The following is an 11,722-nucleotide window of genomic DNA, read 5'->3' on the forward strand; positions in this document are numbered from 1 at the left end:
ATAACTAACTACTTATTTTATAATTTAAGTTTTTTTTTGTGGAGGACTATGTTTCTATATAAAGAAAAAGTAGTTTTTTCCATTTCTTCTATTGTATGATTGAAATGCCATGAGTTCATGCATCTGACTTTACTCATTTAATATATCTATCTATATAATTTTATCATTTACAGAAACAAATAAAAATATCATAAGCATTTTTCTTTCTTACCAGCCATGAACTGTATTGACTGAAAAGGTAATTTTATGATTAAATTAAAGTTTGATGAAATGTTATTTATGAGATATGATCATAGTAATTTGAAGTATTAATTCCCTTAATTATTTTCAATACATTTTACAAGTAGTAGTCTTAAAGAATGATTCTTAATACATTTTTAATTGTGTTTATATTGAGATATTTTCGCATTTAAATTCCAGTGTTAATTTTTTTATTAAAAACATTCAATTATTAGGTTGAAGATTGAGAATCACTAAATCAAACGGTCCAAGATAACCCACAAATTTCTGGTTCAGAAAACGATGTTCAGAAAACCAACACTTTACCCTTTGGAAAATAATGTTGCTCAATAGATTTAACAACTGTTCGATTCGGAGGTAAAACTCTGAAGGAGAAATTTTAGTGACCGGCAGCAACAGAAGGAACCAGAGAAGTGTGCTATAATATATTTTCATATTATCAAGTATTCACCAGAAATCTCTACATGAACAAATTCCTCTTTCAAAATGATGGAACCTATTGGCATCCCTTACAACAAGGGTCCGTTGGGAGACTTTTGATGCTATCTTAAAGAATGTATGACAATCATCACAAATTCGAAGGTTTTTTGTGATTCGAATAGAAGTACCGTTTGGTGTAACAAGCAAACCATAACTAAGTGCCAACCTTTCACTATGTCTATATAACATCTGCATTTTCTCTTCTTCACTGACATTATGGAACACAAACTTCGTCTGAGCCCTATAGCCTTCTTTTTCCAGAAGTTTTGTAAACTGAGATAGTTTTAGACAAATATCATCAGACTTTGGATGAAACTTGTCCCTTGCCATGAAGGTGTGAATCTTATTCTCAACCTCAATCCAACTACATCCTGGTGTCTTCTTCATGCCGTTTCCCTTCATTCTGAACCTCACTTCTTCAACTTCATTCCATCTTCCATATGCTGCGAAGATGTTTGATATCAATACATATTTTCCTGAATTCTCTGTATCCGATTGCAAGAGCTTCTTTGCTGCAAGCTCTCCCAGTTCTTTATTAGAATGAATGCGGGAAGCGCTGAGAAGAGCACACCAGATTTCAGAAGTAGGTTTGATTGGCATGTTTCTCACAAAACGATGAGCCTCTTCAAGGGAGTTGGAACGGCTGAGGAGATCAACCATACAAGCATAATGCTCTGGCCAGGGTTCCAGTTTATATTCATATTTCATAATATCGAAAACCCTCTTGCCTTCATCCATCAACCCTGAATGGCTGCATGCATATAACAAAGCCAAAAAGGTTATATGATCAGGAATAACATTTTCATCGGTCATTTCCTTGAATAAAGCAATGGCCTTACTTCCATATCCATGCATTCCATTTGCATTAATCATGGAAGTCCATAAAATTAGATCTCTCTTTTTTACAGAATTAAATATCTTTCTTGAGTTTTCCACATTCCCACAGTGAGCATACGTATCCACTAGGGAGCTAGCGATTGGTCCCTCCAAGAAAAACCCTTTTCTAATTAGAAACCCATGAATCTCCTTCCCTTTCTTCAATGAAGATAAACTAGCAGTGGCAGAAAGTGCACTAATGAGAGCTACAGAATCGGGATGAATTTTAAATTGGTTTAAAGTGTAGAAAAGTTCAAGAGCCTCCACTGGAAGACCATTATGAATAAAGCAGGAAATCATACTTGTCCAAGACACAATATCTTTGGATTTAATTGATTCAAATACACGTCTTGCATAATCTATATGCCCAACCTCTCCGTATACATTGACAATGGCATTTTGTAGTACTGTATCAGCTAAATCTCTTTTCAAAACATAACCATGAATCTCTCTGACAAAGTTTTTAGATTTCAACTCGCTACAAGCCTGTAAAATACTTCCAACCATCATGGGATCAACATGCATCCCACCCACCTGAACCATCCGGAACAAGTTCATTGCTTCCAGATGGCATTCATTCTGTGCATAACCGGCAATAACAGTTGTCCAAGAAATCAAATCCTTTTCAGGCATACATTCAAAAGCATGACCCATATATTTCACACAGCAACACTTAGCATACATATCTATAACGGTATTCCCAATCTGCATATTGGAATCCATTCCATTTCTTATTACATAGGCATGGACTTCCTTCCCTTTCAATAAATTTCCCAATCGGCCAGAGGCCGCAATCAAGTTTAACACTGACACCTGATCAAACTTCAGGCCAGAACCCTTCATATCCCGAAAGTAATTTAGAGCATCACTACAGAGCTCATTTTGAACCAAACCGGAGAGCAATGTATTCCAAGATACACAATCCCTGCAAAGCATACTTTCAAAAACTCTCACAGCATCCTCCATACGGCCACTCTTTGCATACATGGCAATCAAAGCATTGGCAACATAGATATCAACAAAATGGTTAGATTTCAGCACAGCACCATGAATCTCCATACCCAGTTTGACAAACGAGGGATCCTCACAACCTTGAAGAGCTGCAACAAAAGTATATGTATTGCTCTCGACACCAACCTCCTGCATTCTTCTAAAAAGCGACAATGCCTGCAAACATTTCCCTCCTGCTACATGTGCCGAAATAATAGAATTCCAAGAAACAGCGTCCTCTTTCTCCATCATAATCCCATCAAACAGCACCCTGGCCCCATCAAGATCACCGCACTTGGCATACATACTTATAAGCGCATTACACACAAACACAAATTCACCATATCCACACTTAACAGCCACACCATGGATTTCAGCCCCCGAGCGAGTTGCACCAAGAGCACCACACGCTTTAAGTACAGAGGGAAAAGTACAAGCATCTAGCGCCACTCCACGGACTCTCATCTCTCTGTACAACTCAATTGCTTCGAGGTATTTACCGCTTGACACAAACGCACCCAGCATGGCATTCCAGGTAAAAATAGTTCTTTCAGTTATTCCGTCGAACACTTTGAGTGCATCGCTCAAAGAGCCACATTTTCCGTACATGTGGACGAGCTTGGTGGCTAGAAACGCCGAGACATGAGACTTTAGCAAACGGGCATGCAACTGTTGACCTTGTGGGAGGGCTTTCTCAGTGGTGCAGAAGTCAAGGAGGAGAGAATGCGCGTGTTCGAGACGCGAGGGGGGCGTGAGTGGGTGAGAGGAAAGGAGTGTTAAGGATTCAAAAGCGGGTTTGAGGGCTCCTTGGTTGAGGAGGGTGTTAACGGAAATGGGTTTGAGACCTGAGAGGATTGAAGTGGACATGGTGATTGTGCATGCATGAAGCTGCGCTGCGCCGCACCGGAACAAAGATCTCATGCGTAAGCCGCGAAACAGGAACACTAAATTAAAGTAATAAATAAATAACTTTTTTTTCTTAATATATATTGTTGTGTTTTTCTCAATTTCTTTCCACTCTTTCTAAACCTCTTAGTTAATTTTTTTTTTTGGTTAAAATGTGTTACTATGGTTTCTTTGTTAAATTGACAATAAAATCGTTAGCTAAAAATAAAAAGCAAATAATATGAGAATAATTGTTGACATAAATATTGATGAATGGTTTCCATTCAAACAAGTCATTTTAATTGTTAAAAACTTTTTTATTGAAAATTATATGATTTCCATTTTCGGTGATAGGAAGAATTTTTTTTTTCATTTTTTTATAATTAACTTTACTTTAATCCTTAAAATAATTGTTAGGGAACACAAACTTCGGTTCAGACCGGGTCAATAGAGAGACAAACGGAGCACCTATAAAACTCGTTCATCTTCCCCCAATCGAAAAGGCCCTAGATTATCACAGAGCTGGTTCGTCATTCTTCTTCGTCGCAAATCTCACAATCGTTAGAGAAACCTATCGCCTCTATTCAAAGTAAGCTGCTAAAGCCCTACTCTATTCGTCACTCACTTCACGATTTGGCCACGCTCTTCTCCCAGATCTCGTCTTCCATTTTGTTTTTGTTATTTTACTCTAATTAAATCAATTTTTCCAAATTCCTCTGTTATGATCCTTTCCAAACAGTGTGCATTATCCACGAATCTGGTTTTTATCATTGCTCAATCTATTGCTGCATTCGATTTTGTCTTCTCGATTAAATCCGGATAGTTTGTTGTTTTCCCTATTTTCTGGTTATTGGTCAAATTGATGCTTCAATTTTGTTTTTCATCTGTTACGTGTGGGGGGGTTATTCATTTAGTGTTCCGTTGAATTATGAAACTGTGAAGTTAACTTCAAGTGGTGCAAAATAATATTAGGGTTTGGCATACCTTTGCTCCCAGGTAGTAGTGGCAAGCATTTGGTGATGTGAATTCCATAATGTTCTTTTGGCACGTATATAGTACTCGTTGCTTGAATAATCGACGAATCGTTTATAATTAAAGCCACCACCACCCCCAGTAACTACTCCTGCACATACATAACCTCATACTTGCACTTTTTGAATGGTCAATCATTCAATTTACGAAAATTCGGGGCAGTGTGTTTGGTCCACAAGCATGAACAGTTGCTCCTGCTACAATTTATATAGTATACAATGGTATTTGGTCAAGAGACTTTGAAGTGGTGAGGATAATATAGCAAGATATAGTTTGTTACTCACTGGAGTTTGGAAAGCTGTTTCGTTGTATATGTAGAGCTGTTTCTAATGTGACATCTTAGATATTATCTGATGAAATTGAAAATTGTCTGCACCGGAGTATTGCTATATAGCTTTTGTATCTTCTTGTTCACCTGAAAATCCCCGCTTTATTTGATATTCGAGTTTTTGGTTGTATGGTGTTTTATATATTTATTGCATTGTTCCTTTTTTATCTTTTGTTTCTCTCCTGCTTGGTTTGATGCATAAATTGGAATTAGTTAAAGGCTTCAAATAGTTCTCTCTATCTGCTGTGTTTGTGATGGTGACAAAAGCGGGGGAGAGCGTCCTTCAAGTTCTGTTTTTGTTTCAATTCATTTCATGCCATGTTTTCTTCTTATTTTAGATAGTTGGGAAAAAATTAGATAATCCTTGGCTTTGGTATGCAGGATGTCGGAAGCACCATTTAGACCACGTGAAAAGCTTTTTGAGAAGCAAAAATATTTCCAGAATATCCCCAAGCATACCTACTTGAAGGGACCCATGGATAAGGTTACATCTGTGGCCATACCTCTGGCTTTGGCTGCAACATCACTTTATCTGATTGTAAGTTTAATTGTAATGTGGTCTTTTTACTTGTCTCTGTTGTTTTTATTATCAGTATGTCTCCAATTCTCCATTTGTTTCGAATCATATTATATCGACACTGTGTTATGCATTGTGTCCAGGGACGAGGGATCTATAACATGTCGCATGGAATTGGAAAGAAAGAATGACCTTGGAATTTTGAATTGAGGAGGTGGGCGATTTGCCACATAAAACAACCATAGCCTCCTTAATATAGACCACTGGTTTTCTTTGCATTTATGTTTGTTCTCTTAATAAAATTTCTTAGTTGCAGATTTTGACTGCCATTGGGGTTTATAACTTTATAATTAAAGTTGTTCATTGTATGTTCTATAAAATCAAATTGGTTGAATTGGCTCCGACTGCTGGTTTCAGATTCTGGTTTATGCTTTGCCCCTTGTTTTGCATGCGTTAGACAAGCTCAACGGTTTTCCTTATGCGTCGTTAAGCATTTCAATTGTTTCTCTATGATGTGTTTGATGTGTGGTCCAGTGGAATTACTTGGCGAGTAGTTGGCCTCAAGCTATAGGTGGTGGTAGGAACCTGTGAAATGGTCTAAGGTGGATCCAAGTGCCGATTGAAACTCTATAGCATTTGAATTTATAATACATATTTGGTTTTATATTGGAGAGGTCTCTACCCCCAACCATGGTTTGGGTAAGAAAATTTGTTCTTAGGTTTTTCTCGTATCATGATGTAGAAAAGTCTTACTGAAAATAAAACACGCTATCATTAGAATCTTGATTCAATACATCAAACTATTAAATATGAAACTGGATTGTTTATATATTTTTATTACTTGAAAAATGTTGAGGAGGTACTGCATCGGGCTAGGACCCAGCTGAGCTATTCCGTAACTTTTTCTTGTCTAATATTTTGGTTTGGAAATCTTTGAAAATATTTGCTTATCGCCTCCTTCAATCAGCCCCAAGTTATCACCATTTTTGGTTTAATATTCAGCCTACACCGAGAAACTCAGATACTTTCAAGGTTCGAAGTTTGTATGACGTGGTTGGGTGCGAGTATTCTCCGCCCAAAACGGAGGCACAAAACACTAAAGGCAAATTTTCTTGGTCCAAGCACGCTGTTGAGCAGCAGCATCTTTGTCATTGAAGAAGGAAGCGATCTGCTTCACAATGAGATCAAAGCATATTTTAGTGTGTGAATGTAAACACAGACTTGCCCCTTAGTTGAAAATTTATTGGTACAAGTCCCGCGCGTGCTGTCCTCCTCGAGATTTTGTTTGATCACGTACCAAAAGAGTGCGTTACACAAGCAGCAAACAAATCTTATTATTAGCAGACAAAGCAAAAATCTTTTGCAGGATAGATTCAGTGGCAATGGGATACGGTGGGCCTATGCAATTCAAAGCTCGACATGACGTACCACAGCCAGTAGGTACTGCTCTCTTAGTCGCAGAAGTTATAGAGCTCAGATATTCAATGCTGCTGATCAAAATTCAGATACTAAGAAGTTCATGGACGGTCAAAACCCACAAACAAGAGCACAACAACAAACCACTAAGCTGGAGACTATAATTTTTTGGTGGTTGGTCTGTGGGGCATACAACATTCAAATGCCTCCAATAAGTCAGCAGAAAGTTTGCAGATCTTTGAATGCATACACCACGCTTGACAGAGTTGGATTGACTTTTAAGCTTTTCTGGCTTCTGAGTATACATCAGGAACAATACAAGTGCATGATTAACTCGAGGAAATATCCTAATTGGCTATTCAACATACTAACCAATGATGATGTAACAAAAGAAGAAAAAAAAAACTATGACGAACACTAACTAATAATGAAGGATCACAAGTCAGCCTGGAAAGTATTCACCATCCACTCTTTCATGTATTTACTTTACTCGTGTGTACTTTTCCCTACTTAAATCATTCTTGTTATAAGCGTTTGTAGAAGAAATTTTAAACAATCTCAGATTCCTTCGTATATTAACTCAATCTAAAAGGTGGTCACATCCAGGAAAAATATCATCTTCAAATTGAAATAAGATTCTAAGATAATGCTTGTGTTTTCACTTTCAACGGTGCTTGGCCCAGTGTAATGTGAGTGAGCAATTATTTAGAACATAAGGTGGAAGCTCCTTTCTTACAGTGCCAAGCTGTGTGAGTATGTGACTTTCTGCTTCAGAAAATGCATTTTTGGGCTGGTCATCCATATGGGTAATAATTTTCTATAAAGGCAACTGGGTACTGCCAATTCTCCTACTCTGTCTTGCTTCCTAAGGCTCTCCCACATTCATGCTTTATGTAGCAGTAGGTGGCCCTTTCTGTTCACTCCTCAACCAAAACTTATGGTCCAAGCACTTTTCTATCTTAAAGAAAGCACTTATATAATTACCAATGCTCCTTAGAAACCTCTCAAGAAAAATACCTATATATGCTACCTTAAAAGATCTAAAAATATTTGCCATATTAAAAGTGGTAAAAAGATGATATGATCCTCCAAGTTACCTTGGGGAAGCAGGTATATAACTACATATATACACGCGTCTGTGTAAATTTTTTGGTCCATACATAAACTATTGATGCCATGTTGAGAAACAGTCGTTAGCTGAATATGCCAATATACCAACTTAAGAAAATTGCTACCTAACCAAAGCACTCTCATAAAGATTCTTCACTAAGTTTTCAGAGAATAATAAAAGGAGAAGTGTAGTCAAAGATTTAACATTTATACTCTCCACGTATAACACCTTCCAAATCCAAATACTATAACTTTGATGGTGCCATATAATCAAGTTGGCTTGTGAGTAAAGTTGGCAGGAAAAACACCAAGTATTTGTTTACAGAAGATAAATCCACTGTTAACTTCATAGCTTTTAACAGTCATATCTGTCATTTGGGCTTATTCTATGGTTTGTTAACAACACAAACTGCTTAGTCTCACACCCTTAAAGCCAGTCCTGTTTATAAGCACCTTAGGAGAAAGTAGAACCATCATTCCAAGAAAAAGAGAAAAAGAACAGAGAGAAAGAAAACGGGAGATAACAGGCCTGGGAGAGAAAAAGAGTGTTATCAATTGTGGTGCAATAATGGCAACACCAAAACAGTCATATGAACAACACCAACAACAAACAAATGTGCTGCGTGTGAGGAATTCAGGGATGATTAGCGTGAACCAGAGTCCAATGAGAGATGACAAGGAAGAGGAGATGTCAAGATCAGCTTTGGCAATGTTCAGAGCAAAGGAAGAAGAAATTGAAAGGAAGAAAATGGAGGTGAGGGATAAGGTTCATGCTTATCTGGGTCGAGTAGAGGAGGAAACAAAACGCTTGGCTGAGATTAGAGAAGTAAGTGTCACAATGCTGATTCTTTCCCTTTGATGTTGCATTTGGCTTATCTCTAAGCTTTCATGCTTTATTTGTTTTCTATTCTTTCATTTTTTTACATATAAATCAATATACAGCGTGTTTGATTCCACATTCCAAATAGTTTCTACCTCTCATACCTGATTTCTTACTTCTCTTCCCAAACACGCCAGGTATGGGAAAAAGATAGTAATCTGATCAGAAAGTTTGTTTCCTTTTAATTCTCTCATTAAATCTTCAACCAATAAATGATAATGATAAGAAACTAGTAATTTCGGGTGTTATGCATGTATGTATCTAAGTCATGGATAAAACTGAGAAAGTAGAATATTATACAAAGATGAATATTCGTAAACTCATATCGAGTTAAGTGTGATATTATTCTTCTACAAGTTTCATTGGTATTCTATCTATCCGATAAATCTCTTACTTCAATGGACCTATCTGGGTTATTTTTCCTTGTTCTTGGACAAGTACTTACATGTCACCGGTGTTGAATAGTAAATGCTTGAAAAACTGAATGTGATGTTGTAGGAGCTTGAGGGTCTGACAGATCCATTGAGGAAGGAAGTTGCAATGGTTAGAAAGAAGATAGACAGTGTGAACAAAGAGTTAAAGCCACTGGGCCAAACCTGCCAGAGAAAGGTGAAGTTTTCCAACTGTTCACCAGTTGTTTGCTTTTGACATTTCTAAAATCGATTCTTAAGTGATGCCTATCTGGTTTACTTACACAGCTTTTGATACAAACACTTGAGCACTGAATGGAATTTAATCAATTAGCCATGCTTGCTTTCTTGGCCCCATGTTGTCTCATCAACTGGGAGGCAAAGTGGACATGATTGTTTAGTGGTTAAGCTGTTCATTATTAATAATTGTGTTCAAATGTCCATGTAGAAAATGATCTATTTGGTTCAATGGGAGATTGCAAATTCCTCATGCTGCTTCTTTTGCATCATTGTGCCTAGAAAAATGAAATAAAGAAAAGGGTTGAAGGGAAATATGAACCACAAACCCATCATAACTCACCGTTGTTGATACTACTTTACTTTCAAAAATGGTTTGAGAGATAAGAAGAAAATTAGTTAAGTATTACATAGACCGGGGTTAAATTCTCTGATTGAGAAATTGAAATTTATTTCTATCCAAACTTCGATACATTTTAGTCTTCAAGTTTTAAATGGATATAGTCATTTTAGGATTAAATATGTTTTTGTTACTTAACTTTTCAGTAAATTTTAGAATTAGTCTATTTTGAAATTTTGGACCATTTTACTCGTTCATCTTTCGAAATACATGAATTTAGTTTTTTTTAATCAAATTTTGTTAGGTTTATTTGATGTTTCGTACGCATTTCATAATTATATTTGAGTTGTTTATATTGTTTGACACATTTTTGTTGTCAAGTCAAATACTAGTATGAAACGCGTTTGAAATGTTAAATAAATTTAATAAAATTTGATTAAAATGACTAAATCCACGTATTTCGAAAGATGAAACACTAAATTGGTCCAAAGTTTTGAAATTGACTAATTTCAAAATTCACTGAAAGTTAAGGGACGAAAAACATATTTAACCATTTTAATCAAATGTCATTGTATTCTTTTTACATGTTAAATGATGTTTTAGAGTGATATTTGAATTGTTTACACCATTAAGTTCGAATGTCAATTTGAAACATCATTTAATATGTAACAAAAATTATTATTATTAAGTTGAAAAGATATATTTATTATTTTTAAAGTTTTGACTATTTAAACTTGATTTTTCTATCTTCATTTTTTTCTCATTTATGGGATCACAGGAAAGAGAGTATAAGGAAGCCCTTGATGCTTTCAACGAGAAAAACAAGGAAAAAGCTCAACTTGTTACTAAACTAATGGAGGTAAGAATTTCTTTTATGATTTGAGTGTGTGCAAAACTTTCTAAATTTGTACCCTAACTTGTCTTTTTTGTCTGTTTGTTTCATGAATGTTGGGATAGCTGGTGACTGAAAGTGAGAAACTGAGGATGAAGAAGTTGGAGGAGTTAAGCAAAAACGTAGATACCCTGAACTGAAATTAATGCTAATACAAGTAACCTTACTTCTGTGTGATGTAACTAGAACCATGTGGTGTATTGTAATGTGACATAATTTGTGATTTCACTGTACTTCAAATTTTTGATTAGGAAATCTGCATTAGAGAGAGACCTAAATTCTGAACATTGCACAAGTTATTGTCATTTGATTTGAGACGTGTATTCAAACTGAACAATCAGAAAGATCTATTTTTATTTTTATTTTTTGTGAATGAACATTATTTGTCAAACTAATCAATTTTTTCTTGTTGCAACTTACCTAATTGATGTCACAAACACAAAACTTAACTATCTCAATAACAGTAAAGGAGTTGTTCACTTTGTCATGGTAAGTGAGTATAAGTTTCATCAGGTATAAAAAAAACAAACATTTTATTTATTATAGGAAAAAGGTTGTTTCACATGTGACAACTTCTATAAAAATAAAATAGTCTTAATAAAAGTGAATTTTTATATTTTTAGAAAAAAAATAAATAAATAACTATAAGGAATAAATCATTATTGATATCGCTTATTATTATTATTATTAATGGAATATCAAATATTTTGTATTTTTATATTGTTTCTTTTATTATACAATAAAATTCAATATTTATTAAGAAACTATAAAGTATAAAGTTTAAAAAGTATAATTAAATATAAAAAGGTAAGAAAACAAGTGAAAAATTGTTTAAAAGTGTAAAACCAAAATCAAGATAATATATATTAAATTATTTGTAGATGTTATAAATTAAACATGTCTTGAAAATTATTTATATGAGAGATGAATATTATCAAGACATAAATACAAATATAAGTCTAATCAGAAAAAACGAACTATAAATAATTTCGTATTTATATTGAATTTTTAATTTGTTCTCGACTGAATTAAGTATTTATTTCATAAAAAGACTATTTCTATATTAAATCGACATTAATTCAATTTAAA

At 35.1% G+C, this 11,722-nt stretch overlaps 3 protein-coding genes across 3 annotated transcripts; 2 read left to right on the plus strand and 1 right to left on the minus strand.

Annotated features, from left to right (window-relative positions):
• Window positions 1–525: 525 nt before the first annotated feature.
• On the minus strand, window positions 526–3,538 carry OTP86 (Tetratricopeptide repeat (TPR)-like superfamily protein). Its single transcript, XM_028054991.2, has one exon. The coding sequence runs from the start codon at window positions 3,505–3,507 to the stop codon at window positions 688–690; it is 2,820 nt and encodes a 939-aa protein (XP_027910792.1). The 5' UTR covers window positions 3,508–3,538; the 3' UTR covers window positions 526–687.
• Window positions 3,539–3,892: 354 nt separating this feature from the next.
• Window positions 3,893–5,752, plus strand: LOC114169726 (uncharacterized). Its single transcript, XM_028054993.2, has 3 exons — window positions 3,893–4,060; window positions 5,213–5,369; window positions 5,492–5,752. Exons 2-3 carry the CDS (start codon window positions 5,214–5,216, stop codon window positions 5,537–5,539), a joined length of 204 nt encoding a protein of 67 aa, XP_027910794.1. The 5' UTR covers window positions 3,893–4,060; window position 5,213; the 3' UTR covers window positions 5,540–5,752.
• A 2,542-nt stretch (window positions 5,753–8,294) lies between these two features.
• LOC114169724 (RAB6-interacting golgin (DUF662)) lies at window positions 8,295–11,024 on the plus strand. Its single transcript, XM_028054992.2, has 4 exons — window positions 8,295–8,700; window positions 9,253–9,363; window positions 10,520–10,600; window positions 10,699–11,024. Exons 1-4 carry the CDS (start codon window positions 8,443–8,445, stop codon window positions 10,771–10,773), a joined length of 525 nt encoding a protein of 174 aa, XP_027910793.1. The 5' UTR covers window positions 8,295–8,442; the 3' UTR covers window positions 10,774–11,024.
• The last annotated feature ends 698 nt before the right edge of the window (window positions 11,025–11,722 follow it).

This window comes from Vigna unguiculata, chromosome 11 (assembly GCF_037176805.1).
Source record: "Vigna unguiculata cultivar grain cowpea cultivar isolate G323 ecotype 2 chromosome 11, ASM3717680v1, whole genome shotgun sequence".
NCBI classification, from domain to species: Eukaryota; Viridiplantae; Streptophyta; class Magnoliopsida; order Fabales; family Fabaceae; genus Vigna; species Vigna unguiculata.

Excerpts from the sequence above, each read along its gene's own strand:
- LOC114169724 (XM_028054992.2), top strand. The coding sequence starts at position 8,443 with ATGGCAACACCAAAACAGTCATATGAACAACACCAACAACAAACAAAT. Across the intron at positions 8,701-9,252 it reads GCTTGGCTGAGATTAGAGAA|GAGCTTGAGGGTCTGACAGA; the intron begins GTAAGTGTCACA and ends GTGATGTTGTAG. Across the intron at positions 9,364-10,519 it reads GCCAAACCTGCCAGAGAAAG|GAAAGAGAGTATAAGGAAGC; the intron begins GTGAAGTTTTCC and ends ATGGGATCACAG.
- OTP86 (XM_028054991.2), bottom strand. The coding sequence starts at position 3,507 with ATGAGATCTTTGTTCCGGTGCGGCGCAGCGCAGCTTCATGCATGCACA.
- LOC114169726 (XM_028054993.2), top strand. The coding sequence starts at position 5,214 with ATGTCGGAAGCACCATTTAGACCACGTGAAAAGCTTTTTGAGAAGCAA. Across the intron at positions 5,370-5,491 it reads CAACATCACTTTATCTGATT|GGACGAGGGATCTATAACAT; the intron begins GTAAGTTTAATT and ends CATTGTGTCCAG.